Source organism: Crocodylus siamensis, chromosome 2 (genome assembly GCF_052110815.1).
Source record: "Crocodylus siamensis isolate JL-2025a chromosome 2, ASM5211081v1, whole genome shotgun sequence".
NCBI lineage: Eukaryota > Metazoa > Chordata > Crocodylia > Crocodylidae > Crocodylus > Crocodylus siamensis.
Genome location: NC_143396.1, coordinates 201,932,525 through 201,948,863, shown reverse-complemented (window position 1 = coordinate 201,948,863; position 16,339 = coordinate 201,932,525). Strand labels below are relative to the sequence as shown.

Genomic DNA, 16,339 nt, shown 5'->3' with positions numbered 1-16,339 from the left:
GGTAAAGTTCCCTCTCTTGTAGGCATACCAAATAAAAGGTTCCTCAATAATCAAAGCACAGAACTAGATTCATATGTTACAGCAAAAATTGCTAAGCAGGATACTATTAAAAATAAACACAGCATGCCATATATGAAAAACAAAAGGGAAGAAAGAGTTGAAGGAAAGGAAATTTGATATTTCTAAGACTACCCTACTTAAAGCCATTTTTAGCAGCTCTACAATATTCTAGTGATTCTCTCCAGCAACTCTGTAAGAATAATCCCCCTCAACATCCAGACCCCTCTCTGTCCTCACTTCCCTCGTCCTCCAGCCAATTTTTTTTTCTGTTCTCAGGGTGCACATGTGACAGGAGGAAAGAGGAGAGTTGCTGAGGCTTTCATGACTGCATTAGTACACTGGTCCCACTCAGTAGTCCATACCCTGGAATTAAATCCACTCCCAACTTTTGCTTTTTATGAGCAATGATTCATTACTTGCAGAAAGGGTTGATGTTTTAACTCAAGACAAAAGCAACAAAAGATATTGCAAGTAAGGGAGGGACTGGTCAAAAACTTGCAAATAATAAACTTGCAGAAAAAGTAGTGATGCTTAGATCTGTAAAAAGACTAAAACATCCCTGGCAAGCGCAAAATTAGAGATCTAAGAATTGTAAAGATTTTACCATAGCATGTGAATTACAGCTTCTGTGAGCCACTAACTAATCCAAAAACAAAGAGTACATCAAAATTATTTCCAGTTTAACTGCTGAGATCAGTACAGACACAATACTGACAAATTAAGATACTTTGATCCTAAATTGCTTTTCCTGTGATTGAGGAAATCCCTACAATATTCCACATATAAAAACAGGAGCTAGCACAAAGGAGGTACACAGGGACCATGAGGAATTAAAGACATCATTCAACAGACAGCTGTAGCACAACTCAAAGCCAGGAGTTCCAAGCACGATGAAAGTGGGTTGCTATATTTACCTGTTGTGGGCGTACAGTGAATAATCGTCTGACCCAGTTCTTCATTTTCACCATTCCTTTGAACATCTGCATCTGCTGTGCCTGAGTAAACCAAAGGCAACAATTTTAGTCCTGTGGTGGCATCATATGGCTTTTTTCAAATATTTATAACTAGATAGTGAAAAAAAATGTTTCCCCCGCTTATGGCTTATCAATGTATAGTTTAGAAAAATGAACAAACAAAAAACACACACCCACCTTTAACTACCACTTTGCTTCAGATTTAAGAAAACCATTCTCTCGGGATTCCTTTCCCACATACATATACTATTTAGCTTGCATTTTGTTTTAATAAGCTTAGGAAAGCCATATGGAAACCCGAAAAGGAAAACCAATCTCATCCAAGGAAATGTCTCCTAGGGAACTGTGAGAGGTGCTTTCTGGGTCCTGCCGTGGGTTGAGGGGAAAAAGTAGCAAAATCCCATACAAGATAAAATCTGTAATGCGTATAAATGGCAGCAAAGGAGCAGATCACTTAGGGCTCCTATAGATACGCAACGAGGCTGCTCCAAAGGCCATAATTATGGTGCGTTGGAGCAGACTTTATTAATCAGTTACCATGCTCCAGCAGACGTAACTAATTGAGCAGACTCGATCAATTGGGCCTACTGGATTAATGAAGTCTACTAGAGCATGGTATTTAACTCAATTAATCCGAGTCTGCTGGAGCATGGTAATTACCGTGCTCCAGCAGACTCCAGCATCTCATGCATTGGCGTCCCTGCACTGAAAAATGGCGGTGGAGTGCTTTAACTATAGCTCACTCAACAAGCTTTGGTTAAAAGCAACCCCACCACCATGTTTCAGCATGGGGACATGTGACATTCCTGGAGCTTTAATAAAGTGTCACCACCCCCCCCCAAACCTCTGAACCATGTCTATAAACACCTTTACTTCTTTTCCTCTATTTTGGTTCCCTCCCTGCCCTGCCCCTCACTTTAGTCGCCTTAACCCTTTTTGCTCTTCCCCTTCTTTGTCTCCTTCCCTGCACAATACTACTGGCCCTTGCAATGAATGCTGTGTGGGAGAAAGATAGGAGAAACATCACCCTGATCAAGCCTCTCCACAGGGGGTGCAGCTAAATCAGCATGCAGCTTCCTCTCCCTGCCTCCCTTGCCAGAGATTTCTACTACAAGATGCTGGCATAGGTTGTTGCCACGTCCCAAGGACATAATCTTTTGGGCCCACAACAGATTGTAGGATTTGACTGGATCTTGGCAAAGTACCACTGATGGACTTTAGGTTCCAGAAGGAAAATAAAAATTGAGAACCAAGAACAGTGTAGAACAATGAGAGTAAAAAAATATTTTCTAACTGAAACAGAAAAAAGCCTACATTATTTTGGGCAGGCCCAATTCCACATGTTTGGCGAGAGAAATTGGATTTTACTGCCAATCCTTTTGCAGAGCATTCACATATCACAAAAAGTCTTCCAGTTCTTTTCTGGTTGAATCTGCTTGTTGGAGGACACAATTACCACACATTTGGTTTACTCTGGCCTATAACTCTTTTTCCAACCCAATGGAGCACTCACCTCTATCATGATCTATTGCTGCACTTTGGTCTTGATGGCTGGATTCTTCTGTGTTAAGTTTCAAATAAGAGTCACAACCCCAAAATGCACAACATTGGTATGCATATGGAACAGAAAGAGACCTGAAACGAGCAAAACAACAAGCACTATTACCTGCTGTACTCTGTATTTTTTAATGTTTAATAAGCAGCATTGGCATGTCTCAACGCTCAAGCTATTCAACAGAGACCTCTTTTTGTTACTAGCCAAGACCAATTTCAGACTTGACCAGTGAAAAAAGCTGCTGGAGATCTTGTACGTTGCAATACCAGAACTGACCAAATAGAATATTCCTGGATTTGCAAAATCAGAACTAAAGATGAGGTGATTCTGCACAAGCCTTCAGTTTGGGGTCACAATAATGAAAGATTCCTTTGGGTTTGGTGCATTTCTACACTACACATTTTTCATCTTATGAAAAGCAAAGTTGTAGCTACTGTTTATGGTATAACTTATACACACCAAAATGAAAACTAAGGCAGCTTTCTGAAAAATAACTCTGCAGAAACAAGTTAATTCCCAGATGACCACAATATTAAGCACACATCTCTGTCATCACCGTTGTTGATTTTGTTTATGTGGTATAATTCCAGGTTTCTTGGTATGGCTCTTTCTTTTGGCCAGAAATGGGAAATGCAAAAATAGGGGGCCTCTGTACTTGAATCCTTCCTAACTGAGGTCACTGTCTGAACCTTTCAATTTGAATCATTAAGCTCAGTGGGCTACACAGGTGTGGTGTGCAAGTTGCAACAACAGACATAATGCGAGGGTTTGGTTAACCCTCTCAAATGCTCACAACGCCAACAGTACAACACCTTAGCATGGTGCTGCAGGTAGTTAGTCTGTGCAGTTGAGAAACAGAGGTAATTAGCCCAGACAGTGCTCTACGTAAATGCATTACTACACTCTTTCTACTTCAGAGTGTAAGGAGCCAAGGCAACAGGCTAGCCAAATTGCTACCAGCTGGTCCTAGTTACCCAAGCTGACCTGGTTGCTAGTGGCCTATCTAGTCCTCTACCTGGACCCAGTTGCCTGCTGGGTGGGATTGCCTGCTTTTAAGCAGCAGCCCTTTCAGTACCCAACAGGCTACTCAAACAAGAAGGATATCTCCCTGTCTAGCCCTGAGCTTCTGATTCCCTGCTTCTGGTTTGCTTAGTCTTACCTCTTTGTTCTTAGTGTCCTTGGTCCTGCTTGTTGATTTCCTGTGCTCTAGGTCCCACTTCCTGATTTTATCCTAGTTCCGGCCCTCCTGTTCCTGGTTCTGGTTTCCAGCCTGGACCCGTGCCGTTTCCAGCCTGCCATGCCACCTGCTCGAGCCCTCGTGGTTCCAGACCCCTGTTGTCTGACAGGCACCTCTCCTGGCTTGTGGCTTAGCTGGATTATCACCCACTTCCTGATTCCATATGGTTGTAAGTGCCTGCTCCAAACCCTCTAGCTAAATGATGCTGATCTGGATCCCTGTCCCCTGTTTCTAATCCCCCTCTACCTTCCCGCACTGCTCACTTTACCTGCATTAACCACTAGGGCTGTGCGAAACAGCATCGTTTTGACTTCCATTTCAAAGGGATAGTATTTTGTTTCGTCGTTTAGTTTCAAACCACTGTTCCATTTAATTTAATCAAAACTGATTCTTTGTTTTGATGCGTTTCGACATTTTGTCCATAGGCTATAATAGGGAACCATGAAAATGCCTATAACTTTGTCATTTCTTGCCTAACGTGGATGGAAGTTGGCAGAACAGTAACCCCCTCTGAGGGCATGAAGCCTGCCAAGTTTCAGGGAGATAGGTGCAGCAGTTTCTGTGACCCTATCACAGAAGGGTTTTTAAGGGGTGCCTGGGCAACATTATGGTACAAGTACTAAATACTAATACTGCACATAAGTATAATTTATAACTTTCCGGTACAACTGGATTAATTTTATCATTCTGTACATCTACTTGAATGCCATTTTAAATGTGAGTTTGGACACTCCATGGCTTAATACTCCTCCTCCTCTGCTGTTTAACAACATACCGGAGCTTTGCAAAGTCCTTTGCTGCCAGTGCTTCTTTCAGTTCAAAATTGCCTGCAAGCTTAAGTTGATTTAATCCATTCAGGCCTTCAGTCGGGATGGAAATAAGCTCATTGAAACTGAGGTCTCTGAAAGGTGAATATTAAAACTGCATTACACGTAATAGGAAACCTGAATATATCATAGCACATTCCATAGAGCAGTGGTCCACTCTAGAACCTTTGAACAATAGCCTGTCTCCTCAAATTGCTGTTATGCAGCATTTTATACAAGAGCTGCCCTGTACAAGATACAAGTTCTTAACTGCTGTGTTTGCATAATGTGTACATGATGTTTTGGTATCCAAAGAGATGGCAGGCAATTATGAAATGCAAACCCATACCAGTTTAAGTGGAAAAGTATTAGTATTCCAGCAATTTTCATTAAGAAACTGGGGGGCTGTGGTGTCAACACCCACACAGTCAAATGGGTCACCAACTGGCTGGAGGGCCGCACCCAGAGGGTGGTAGTGGATGGGTCCTTCTCAACCTGGAAGGACGTGGGCAGTGGGGTTCTGCAGGGCTCGGTCCTCGGGCCCACACTGTTCAACATCTTCATCAGTGATTTGGATGAGGGGGTAAAAAGCACCCTGTTCAAATTTGCTGATGACGCTAAGATGTGGGGGGGATGTGGGCACACTAGAAGGAAGCAACAGGCTACAATCAGACCTAGACAGGTTACAAGGGTGGGCGGATGAGAATAGGATGGGATTCAACACAGACAAGTGCAAGGTGATCCACCTGGGGAGGAACAACTGGCACCATACCTACAGGTTGGGGAACTCCCCTCTTGTCAGTACAGAGGCAGAAAAGGATCTTGGAGTCGTCATTGACTCCAAGATGAACATGGGCCGGCAGTGTGGGGAGGCAGTCAGGAAGGCCAACCGCACCTTGGCATGCATCCACAGATGCATCTCGAGCAGGTCCAAAAAGGTGATCCTCCCTCTCTATGCGGCACTGGTCAGGCCGCAGCTGGAGTACTGCGTCCAGTTCTGGGCGCCACACTTCAAGAGGGATGTGGACAGCATGGAGAGGGTCCAGAGGAGGGCCACTCGTATGATCAGGGGGCAGCAGCTACGAGGAGAGGCTACGGGACCTCAACCTGTTCAGCCTCCACAAGAGAAGGCTGAGGGGGGATCTTGTGGCCTGTTATAAACTAGTCAGGGGGGATCAGCAGGCATTGGGGGAGTCACCGTTCCCCCGAGCACCGCCAGGAGTGACCAGGAATAATGGTCACAAGCTGGCAGAGGGTAGGTTTAGGTTAGATATCAGGAGGCACTACTTCACGGTTGGGGCGGCTAAGGTCTGAAACCAGCTTCCAAGAGAAGTGGTGCAGGCTCCTACCCTGGGGGTTTTATAAGGGGAGGTTAGATGAACACCTTGCTGTGGTCGTTTGACCCCAGTACTCTTTCCTGACATGGCAGTGGGTCAGACTAGATGATCTGCTCAGGTCCCTTCCAACCCTAGAAACGATGAAATTTAGTGCTAGAGGGATTACTGCACAAAAAAGGTCTACTTACAGGTTAGTTAGAGCACCCAGTGTAGTAAATGCCTCCCTGTGAATCTGATGGATGCGATTTTTACTGAGATCACTGCAATTAATAAAAATGTGTCACTGTGTTAGTAATTTCACTGAAACTTTAACTAGCCATTGTTTAAAGCTCTATGTTGTAGGAGGGAAGTCATATTGTGCCTCTGGCAGGGAAGCCAGGTAATTTACATAATTTATTTTCAGTATCACCATGAAATGTTCTCTATGGAATTACATATTCATAATAAAAATCAAAAAGCCTGGTCTTCCCAGGTGCTGCACACATGCTGAAAGGTCAGAATATCAACTGCAGTATTTGGAATACATTTGATACTCTTAACACTCCTGGCTGTGGACAGGCATACATCTGAAGTGCTCCAAATTTAGAGAACTTTAGAATCAAAATGCTTCATTACAGCAGGTGTGTGTGGCTGTCCCTTCCACCCTTCCCCTATGCTGGGATGCTTCAAAAGTGCTACACCACCAATGGTGGACCCTCCAGCCAAGGGTCACAGCACGGGGTTATTGGTTCTCTAGCAACTCCACGGTTCCAAAGACCAAGAGACCTTTAGGGATTCCTGATCTCCAGGCAAGAGGCTGAAGAGGATTCCTTCTGTGCCTCTCAGTTTCAAGTGTCCAGAGTTTCCTTTATTACTGCATTTTCGAGCTCTTGTGTACTACCACTGCAATATGTTGTGTGATTATGTATTATGAACCACATTTTAAATTTGAGTGTTTACTAGTACATTGTTTCATCTTATAAGTCTGCCACACACAAAAAACAGAGAGTATTTCCCCAGACAAAACTTTATAAGCAATAGCGGGGAGCTGGAAAAAGAGTCTCCCAAGGAATAAAATTCTTCAACTTTCACTATCCTCAAACTTTTTAATGATTCTGCATTCAGAGGCGACACTGTGCAACATATGGGAGATCAACGTTTGCCTTACTTTAGTTACACATTTTTTCAGTTGATTTTAGATTAAAATAATTAATTATAGACATTTCGGGAAACAACTTTTTTCCTTTTTAATATATTATGTACATATTTTTTACTTACTTAGAATGAAATATATAAAACAACATTCAGAATGAAAAGAGACTAAAGTTGATGTCTAATAGAAATAATGTTCTCTTTTCAGATGTCATAATTTCCTTTTCCTTGGGATCTCGCACAACTAACCAGACAGTTTATTAGCATCAAACCCAGACATTATGAATCATAAACTATGTTGTGTAATGTTCAGTAAATAAGATTATGTACTTACAGTATGCGGAGGGAAGTTAGTCCCTGGAAGGTGTCTTTCTTGATTTCAAAGATCTGATTATGCTGTAAGGAACTGAAATGTGTAGAGGAAAATTGTTACATATGGCTGATTTCCACTAGGCAGAAACATAGCTTTGCTTTTTCATCACCTACAAATGTATTTTCCTCTTCTGCTATCCCTGGTTTCTTCTTCAGATGCAACCAAGCCTTAGTCATACATGAAGAGTGCCAGTTGACACCATCAAATCAGGAAAGATTTTTCTGAGCATTCTTCCATTCCAGGACTACTATTTAAATAAATACTCTCCACTAAACAAGGATTCTTGTAACCATTCTGTCTGGCCAGGTTAATTCTGGCCCCACTATGGAGCCTGAGGGCCAAACTTAATTCACAAGTCATTTGCCAGAGGTTAACGTTAACAAGTGTGGCTTGAACCATCTCCAAGCCAAAAGTGTTACTCTGTGACTGAGATTGACCAGGCCATTGACAAAAAACTCATTCACTTTAAGACTGAGATGTTTTAGGACAAATTCCAACCCAAAAGTGAACGTTTACTTCTTAAAATAGCAATATAGAAAAAGAAAGCATCAAGAGACCTTTTATTATGCAAGAGTTAATGGGCAGGTTCTATTTACAATTCATTCTCTTACGCATCCTCCTGACAGGCAGCGTGCACTGATGTTCTCTTGTATTCTGAACTTTAAAACAAAGCAGGAGAGCTCCAGAACTCACTGCCCTTTCTAGTCTAATGGCGATCAAGTTTGCCAAGTGCTAGGTACCTCTTGACTTAAGTGTCTACAGGTAGGTAAAACAGTCACACTTTCTCCAAAGACAGATGGGGAAGGTGCATTTTTTTTGCTCTGTTCTGTCCTGGACTGTTTCTGGCAATATCCAGACAAGTAGCAGAGGTGGAAGGAAGGGATGGAGATTTTTTTTTCCTTTTTTTTTTTTTTTTCCCTGTTTGCATTAATATTGTAAATCTGTCCTTAATAAAAAATATATGCCTATGTAGTATCATACACTGTTTAGACACTTTACAATGCCTGACATCTTGCATCACTGGACAAGAGATTCTGCAGAGACAATGAGAAAAGGAAGGCAGGCAGGCAAAGTGTCTAGATACATGTAAAAAGCAGTTTAATATGGGGCACAATACTAGGATCAAGACAGGCAAGGAGGAGGAGGAGGAGGAGGAAACTGATCCAGGAATAATGGGATACTAGTGGAAAGCAGAAAGCAGAGAAGGTTGACATACATGGAGCAATAAGGGGGAGGAGGCTTGGGAACAGTGTAAGTGGAAATAAGAGCAGACACTTAAACAGGGGGAGACCATATAGAGCCTGTAAAACAATCATGAGGAGCTTTAATCTGATGCAAAGATCAAAAAAATAACAAAAGGATTTAAGGAATGGAACTGTGTGCTTGGAGGGGGTGGTGAGAACTAAAGAAAAAGGACTTTTAACAGACACATGCTGGATAGTGAGTTAAAGTATGTGGAGCACAGATGAGAGAGAGCCAGAGACAGAGACACAGAATACCAAGGATAAGGGCTAATGCAACAAGCATTTATATATCTGTATGCCAGTATTGCTATGACAAGCATCCTTTCTGTGGTACAGGAACAATTCAGTCTTTGGCTCTGAGGTAAATTTGATGGGGTGAAGTTTTCTAGCTTACATACAATTCTAGCAATATACAATTCAGACATAATGATCACAATATTCCCTTCTGGCCAGCATAAATCTATAAATTGTTCTCATTATCAAACATTAAGCAAAAGACCCAATTATTGGAAGATCTGAATTAGGTACACTTAGCAGTAGTTATTTATAAAGGAATACATAAATAAAATCAAACGTGTCTACTTACATTTCTTCCAAAGAACTGCAGCCCTTAAAATTCGCAATCTCCTTTATATTATTGTAAGACAAGTCCCTTGAAAATGGAAAATGGGAACAATGTGGTTGTATTAACTGTGTTCTACTTCAAATGTTAATTGCTGCAACCATCAAGTAAAGAGAGATCAGGAGACAAACTCTCCTGCATCAACAGTTCTATAGGAAAATGGAGGATTTTTTAAAACACATGCATGGACGATTAACAGCTACAGTCCTTGCTGTAACCTTAACTGGTTCCATTATACAGATTGGTTATACATGAGACGGGGGGGGGGGGGGGAACCCCATGAAAAACAACATTAGGCCTCAAATTCAAAGTACTCAACAATTAGCGGATATCAGAATATGGTTACTTGCCTAGGGCATTTATACACATACATTTCCATCCTATGATGTGCTGGAGATTCAATGGGTCAGAGCAGACTTGATTAACTGAGTCTGCTCTGCGTGCAAGCCGACACGCACTGTGCTGCATCGTGTTCAGTTGTATAAGCGGTAAAATGCATGTCAGTGCACAAAAATCGCAGCAGTGCGCTTTTGAACTAAAATACCCTTAGTTCAAATCGTACAGCTGTCATTTTCTGCATGCTGACATGCATTTCGCCACTTATACAACTGCATACACTACAACGCCGGGCCCTTTTAAAAGCACCCAGCACTGCAGCGCAAGCATGTGTACAAATGCCCCTAGATCCCTGAACAGTAGCTCAGTGCCTTACATAAAAGAAACGCTCTGTTCATGTAACACTGTCAAAAGAAACATTATTTTTTATTCTCCTTACTTTCTGAACCAGCCAAAGAGATTTCACTCAAACTTACCAGAAAGAGAGAGAGAGAGAGACACACACACACACAACAACCATGAAAAAAAATTGGCCTAAACAAATAGTTTGGCAAAATTCTGAACTGAAGTTGGAGTTTTATCATGGAAAGTGTTAGATGATTTATGTCGGGGCATTATCATCAGTCCTACCTCTACCATAAATAAATCCACACAGAGATACCTGCAAACAGCCCAATAGTTCAGGCAGTCTGAAATATAACCACTGTTTAATTCCTCTTAATTTGGAGCATTCGGGAAGGAAAGTGCTTATCAGCCAGGTTTTCCAGAGCAACAAAATTTTCAGTTGGAACACAAAGATAATTCTGATCTTGGTAGAACGTGCTGTTCTCTGCCCACCCAAATCTCAGAAAGCTTTCAGAATTTTCTGGTGGACAAGGCAGCAAGAAAATGGGTTCAAACTGCTAAACCACTGCTAACACATCATGAAAAAGCAAAATGTCAACAGAAAGTGTACAATTCTGTACTCTTTTTTTTTTTTTCCTACCCTAAAAAAATAAAATAAAACTTAAAATAAAATTTGGACTCTAACTCAGACAACGCATGGATCTCTGAAACTGGTAACAAACTGTGTCACACTTGAATTGGGCTCGTCAGTCAGAAGCCGATTCATAAGGCACCTGATTAGACCTCTTAGGCACACACCACGATCCAGAGGATCAACGGTTGCCTAATAAAATATTCCCCATACTCTCGGTCTTCCCTGAATGTTTTTATTTTCTAAATTTTCCCTCTCTCTCTCAACCATTTACTCTTACCTTCTCTAGTCTCTCTCTTTTGTCTGCAAGTTACTATTTTCTTCCCTGAACCCATCTGTATTTCCCATTGGTCTCATGTCTTCCATCCTCCAGTGACTACCACAGTAGATAGGAGTGCTGGAAATGCAGTTACTTTTTAGCTTTCAAAACTTCTATGAAATTCTATGTCCAGAACAACTTATAGTTCCAGTACAACAGGTGCAGAAAAAACAATCCTTTCAATAAATGCACCACAGGATCTTGTCCATCAACATAACACTTTGCCACAACACCAGCTGAGCAAAAGAGGATTCATATATTCAGACAATTTTGAGGCCTACTAAACTCGACAGATTCACACAAACTCATTTTTTAAAACAAGTAGCACATTTCTTTATCAACTTATGTTTTATTGGCAATTAAAACTGGAGAAATGTTTACTTACAGAGTTCGTAACAGCTTTTGCTCTTGGCAAAGATTAACAGGAATACTGCTTATCTTGGTGCCTGTAAGGGTCCTGTATAAGAAGGAAATAGATGTGTGAATATTTACATAGTTTATAGAACACAACAGAGAATACCCTTTCAGTTAGAAAGGAAGGTTATTACAATGGTTTGGATGCTTAGAGCCAGGAGATCTAGGTTCAATCTTTCAGCTCCACCCACAAATGTTCTGTACAATTCTGGGCAGGTCATCCAGCTCCCTGGGCCTCATATTACAAGGCAATATTATCCCCTCTCCTGACAAGAATATTTTGAGGATAATTACTTTAAACACTGTGAAACATTCAGCTGTTACAATAATTAAGGCCATATCATTAGTTAATAGATAGGCAGGGATAGAACCAGATGTTCTTGCTTCTAGGACTATTTGCTAAACTATGCTTCTACCACTGGAAGTTCTAAGATTAAGTTTCTCCCCCCACCCCAAGGAAACAGAACAAGAAACTAATTTATTAGCAGAGTTTTATACAAGATACTTACAAGCTCTCCAGATTAATGGTTCCTGTCAAATTTGGAAACCACTGTACCATGCTGGCACCCCGAATGACCCTAAAAAACCCCAGAAATATTAACTGTATATTATGAAAGCTAAAAAAAAAAATGCAATCCTGTTATGAACGATAAGTTTTCATTAGAAAGTTTGAGGCAGGCTCAACTAATTTTGCTTATTCTAATATAATAAAAGGGCTCAATCCGTCTGTCCGTAAAGCTCTTGGAGCACTCGGATTGGTTACTGAAACAACCAATCTGAGTGCTCCAACAGAGTTATGGACAGGAGGTGGCAGCACTGCGGTGGGGACAGTGGAATGGAGGGGATGGAGTGGGGGGGGGGAGGCCAAGGCTAGCAGCGTCCCCTACCCCAGCCCTGTCCCCTGGAGGCAGTGGCAACAAAGGGTGCTGATAGAGGGGAATGGAAGGGCAAGCATCCCCACTCCTGCTCCTGGGAGGCGGCAGTGGCACCGGGCAGGGGAGGTTAGGGTTAGCAGGCTTCTTCCCACTCACCCCCCGCTGTCATTCTTGACAGGCAATTCACTAGTATACAAGATAAAAGGGACTTTCTGAAATCACCTGAAAGTTCAATTCTGTTTAATAAACTGGTACCAAAGTTTGAGGTTTGTGAGCTCAGTGCATCTGTCATTCTGCTAAACAGGCTCAGAATTCAAAACACTGCTAGCACACAAATTTTCTGCAGATGGCACTAAGTTCTCTCTCTCAGAACTGTTCCATTTCAATAAATTAGCCCAGTGCTTAAGTTTGAATAGATATTAAAATGAGGTAAAGTAGTTCCCTTTGTAAAAACTAAAAAAGCAGTGATGAGAAAGCAGGAGCTCCTTCACTGCCTAACATTCACATTTGTAGCTAATACAGCCTAGCAGAGCATAAAATACCTTTCTCCTGAACAAATAATGCCACCAGGAAGACTGTATCATCCTTTGTTTATATGATGCCATATTTTAATATTTGATTAGGAGAGGCTGGGAACAGCATCCAAGTGGGATCTTCCCTTCTGCAAGTACCACAAGGATATAGATACATTCTGAATATGATATAAAATCTTTTGACTCTTGACTGTAGCTCAAATCCTGAAGGCCTTATTGTTTTCTCTTAGTCATTATTCACTCAAAACTCCCAGACTCTTGTGTTTAGCCTGTATACTTCCCTACAAATGTACCCCTAACACGCAACCATATTCAAAAACATATAGGCGTCACTCGACCCAGTAGAAGTTTGCCTGAGTAAGAGTCTGGGCACTTGACTTCAGATTAGTTGTTTTACGAAATTTAATTGGGATAACAACTTTATATTGCCTGCTTACTGGAGTCTCCTTAGCCATTGGACATTTAAAAAAAAATCCACAGAATTTCAAATCCATTACAACCAGCTGAAGGTAAAAATTCTACATAAAATAAAATAAGAGCCAATCAGCCATGTCAATTATTAGGGCCACAGCCATACTATTTCACATTCAGTATTCTTGTATAAATTAAGACAGTACTTACAAAGAATGCAGATCTGATAAATTCTGAAATGCTGAGTTCCCCACAAAGGACAAAGGATTATCATACAAATGTCTGGGGAATTAAAGACAGGTTTCAGTATTCTAGTAGTTCACACAACCACTGTCTGATAATTAGATTAAGAAATACACGCACACACACACACATATAAAAAAATACTTACATCGTTCTAAGCAAGGGGTTTCCCACAAATGCACCATCAGGGATTATGGAAATGTAATTACTGTGAAATCCTCTAAAAAGCAATTAGCAAAGAGAAAACCAAAAACTTAAGATATATCAGCATTAAATTCAGTCACTTGTCATTTTCTTTCTGCTTATACAACTCAAACTTGTAAGTCTGACCCTGTAAGAAAACAGTTGCACTGAAATAAATAAGGACCTAATACATGACTAAGTTTGAAGGATCAGATCTTTGCCTATAGCATTTCAGTTAAAATATAAATAGTTTCAGGAAGAAAGCTATTTTGTCTAAATCTGAGCATACATGCTTTTAAGAAAAAAGAAAAAAAAACGAATACTTATTTTTGCTTATGGAGGCCAAAAGTAGCTGATAATTAAGATCTATGTTAATGGCTACCCTGAATAAATTGTTTAATCCTGGCACACTAAAATCATTTTCAACAGGCTCTCTCCCTAGTTCCTATTTATGCTTTCCTGTAATGGGAGCACTTTTTTTTTTTTTAGTATAAAACTTAATCCATTTTAGATTACTGGATAATGAGATAGGCAAGATATTCCCAAACCCAGTAGGTTTTATTGCCTTTTTTGGGGAAAGAATAAGAAAAATAGGTGAAAGAAAGTTACAGTAATACTCACAATTCCTTTAGGCTTGGAAGTGCTTTGATAGCTTCAGGGAACTCTACCATGTTGTTATAATTTAAATCCCTGAAAGATACAGCAGGACAACATTAGGAAATATTTTTTTATTTTACACAGATATACTTCAGTTAAGACAGGCTTTATGTGTTTAGGTAGTAGGTTCAGCCACACAGTGAACTCATGTTAAGCTGCCTGACATATCCATACAACAAAGCTACGCACTTTAGCCATTGTATGGGCATGCTGTGCAGTGATGGCAGGAAGGTGGGAGGAGAATTCTGGTGGCAGTGGCATCTGCATGGCCTGGAGGCCCACGGACCACTTGGTAAAGTCCACTCAGCATGCAGCCCTCACTGAACACTGCAGCAGGGTATGCAGTCCTTGGCTACTTGGAAGTTGGACAGCTCTGTTTCAGAGTACAGTGCTCCACTACCTCTCGAACCCCCTTGCAAATGAGAGTTGCCACTAACGTCAAGGAGGCTAGGATTTCATTCTATTTTTTGCATTCCCTTTAAACATACCAAAGTACTTGTTAATGAAATACTGTTCACTAGAGATTCATAAAGCAAGTAGCAAGGAAGTGTGGGACTTTAGTACAGGCATCTTCATAAAAAACACTTTGATGACAAACACTTTCTCTTCTCAGTCCTTCTCCCCACCTCGATTAACTTTATACAATACAATCCAAATAAAAAGCATACTTACAATGTTTCTAGGTTGTCTAATCCATCAAAACAGTGTTTTCCTATCGTTTTTATTTTATTGTTATGAAGATGCCTAAAGGAGTCAACAAAATGAGTATTTAAAGAGTTTTGTACATTACAAAATTAATATATTCAATATTAAAACAATGGTTTCCAAAAACTTCCCACTATACTGTACACAAGTGCATGTCTTAAAACTGTGACAGCCAACTTTTTGGCAGGTGTGCCACTACCCTCCCTAAGTGCCACCCCAATACCCTTCCCCTACCCAGTATGCCGCTCTGCTTTGTTCCAGCCCTGTGCTCCCTGCCCAATTTGCTCCTTTGCTTTCTGCCCCACTCTGCTGCCCTGCTACCTGTCCCTTCCCCCATCCATCACATACCCAACAAACGCTGCCTATGCCACTGGTGGCACCCTTGCCTTACAACTAAACAAAAGCTGCTTTAGTCTGGTATTGGAACAAGGTATACTGGAAAAAATGTTGGTGGTTTGAACCCTTAAAAATGTGTTGGCACTTTTGACAATTTCTTGAGAACTCCAAGTCTAGGGACAGGACATTACACACAAACCAGTTTAAGTGATTAGATACTGGTTTAAACCTGGAACAGAATGCAAGTTCAGTGTATATAAACCAGTTTCAAAATGGCCAAAACCAGTTTAAGATAAACTTGGTTAAATGCAGAATCAGACTTAACTGACTAAGGTCAAACCAGTTTAGGGAACTTCTGTCCTAACCTCCTTCCTGGTTTAAGTTAAACCAGAGTCCCCCAGCATCTCACTATGCTCTGCAGCCCTGGGCTTGGCTGTGCTCTCTGCTCTAGTGGAGCAGGGCTGGCCCCGCCCCTCTGCTCCCTAGCCAGCAGCCCCTGCCAGGCCTTTCTCCACTCGCTGCTCCAGCGGCAGGGGCGCGAGTAGCCTTGGCAGCAGTGAATGGAGATGGGGGTTTAAAGTGAAGCGAATGGAGATGGGGATCTAATTCCCCTTCCATCCCCTGTCCCAATAGCATGGACCCCTGCTGGGGTCTGCTTGGCTGGGGCACAGCAGCTTATGTCAGGGTCCCCCCACCCCTGCTGCTGCAGGGCATGAGTGGGGGTGTGACCAGGCACTGCCCAGCATGGCTCCCCGAGACAAGGGGGGCAAAAAGGGGGTTTATCCTAGCCCCTCCTCTCTGCCCAGGACCCCAGCTGGGGTCTGCCTGGCCAGAGTACAGCAGGCCATCAGGCATTTCCCCCCACATCACCAATGGAGCGGCAGGGGGCATGGCCAGCCCCGGCAGTAACCTCAAGTGAACTGGCTAGGGAGGAGGGTTAATTCCCTCCTCCCTGTCCTGCCAGCACAGACCTGAGCTGAGGTCTGCCTGGTGCTGCCCCATTGCTGCTGCA

At 41.9% G+C, this 16,339-nt stretch overlaps 1 protein-coding gene across 2 annotated transcripts in view; it reads right to left on the bottom strand.

The window, feature by feature from the left end:
- The window catches only part of LGR4 (leucine rich repeat containing G protein-coupled receptor 4), a 113,625-nt gene that overhangs the window by 5,121 nt on the left and 92,165 nt on the right, over positions 1 to 16,339 (bottom strand). For both annotated transcript variants that reach the window (XM_090032822.1, XM_090032823.1), the window contains 12 exons: positions 14,959 to 15,030; positions 14,251 to 14,319; positions 13,595 to 13,666; positions 13,414 to 13,485; positions 11,894 to 11,962; positions 11,356 to 11,427; positions 9,304 to 9,369; positions 7,435 to 7,506; positions 6,158 to 6,229; positions 4,602 to 4,727; positions 2,548 to 2,669; positions 975 to 1,055 (listed from right to left, as the gene is read on the bottom strand). In XM_090032822.1, coding sequence (XP_089888948.1) covers positions 975 to 1,055; positions 2,548 to 2,669; positions 4,602 to 4,727; positions 6,158 to 6,229; positions 7,435 to 7,506; positions 9,304 to 9,369; positions 11,356 to 11,427; positions 11,894 to 11,962; positions 13,414 to 13,485; positions 13,595 to 13,666; positions 14,251 to 14,319; positions 14,959 to 15,030 — 965 coding nt within the window. The remainder of the gene's footprint in view (positions 1 to 974; positions 1,056 to 2,547; positions 2,670 to 4,601; positions 4,728 to 6,157; positions 6,230 to 7,434; positions 7,507 to 9,303; positions 9,370 to 11,355; positions 11,428 to 11,893; positions 11,963 to 13,413; positions 13,486 to 13,594; positions 13,667 to 14,250; positions 14,320 to 14,958; positions 15,031 to 16,339) is intronic.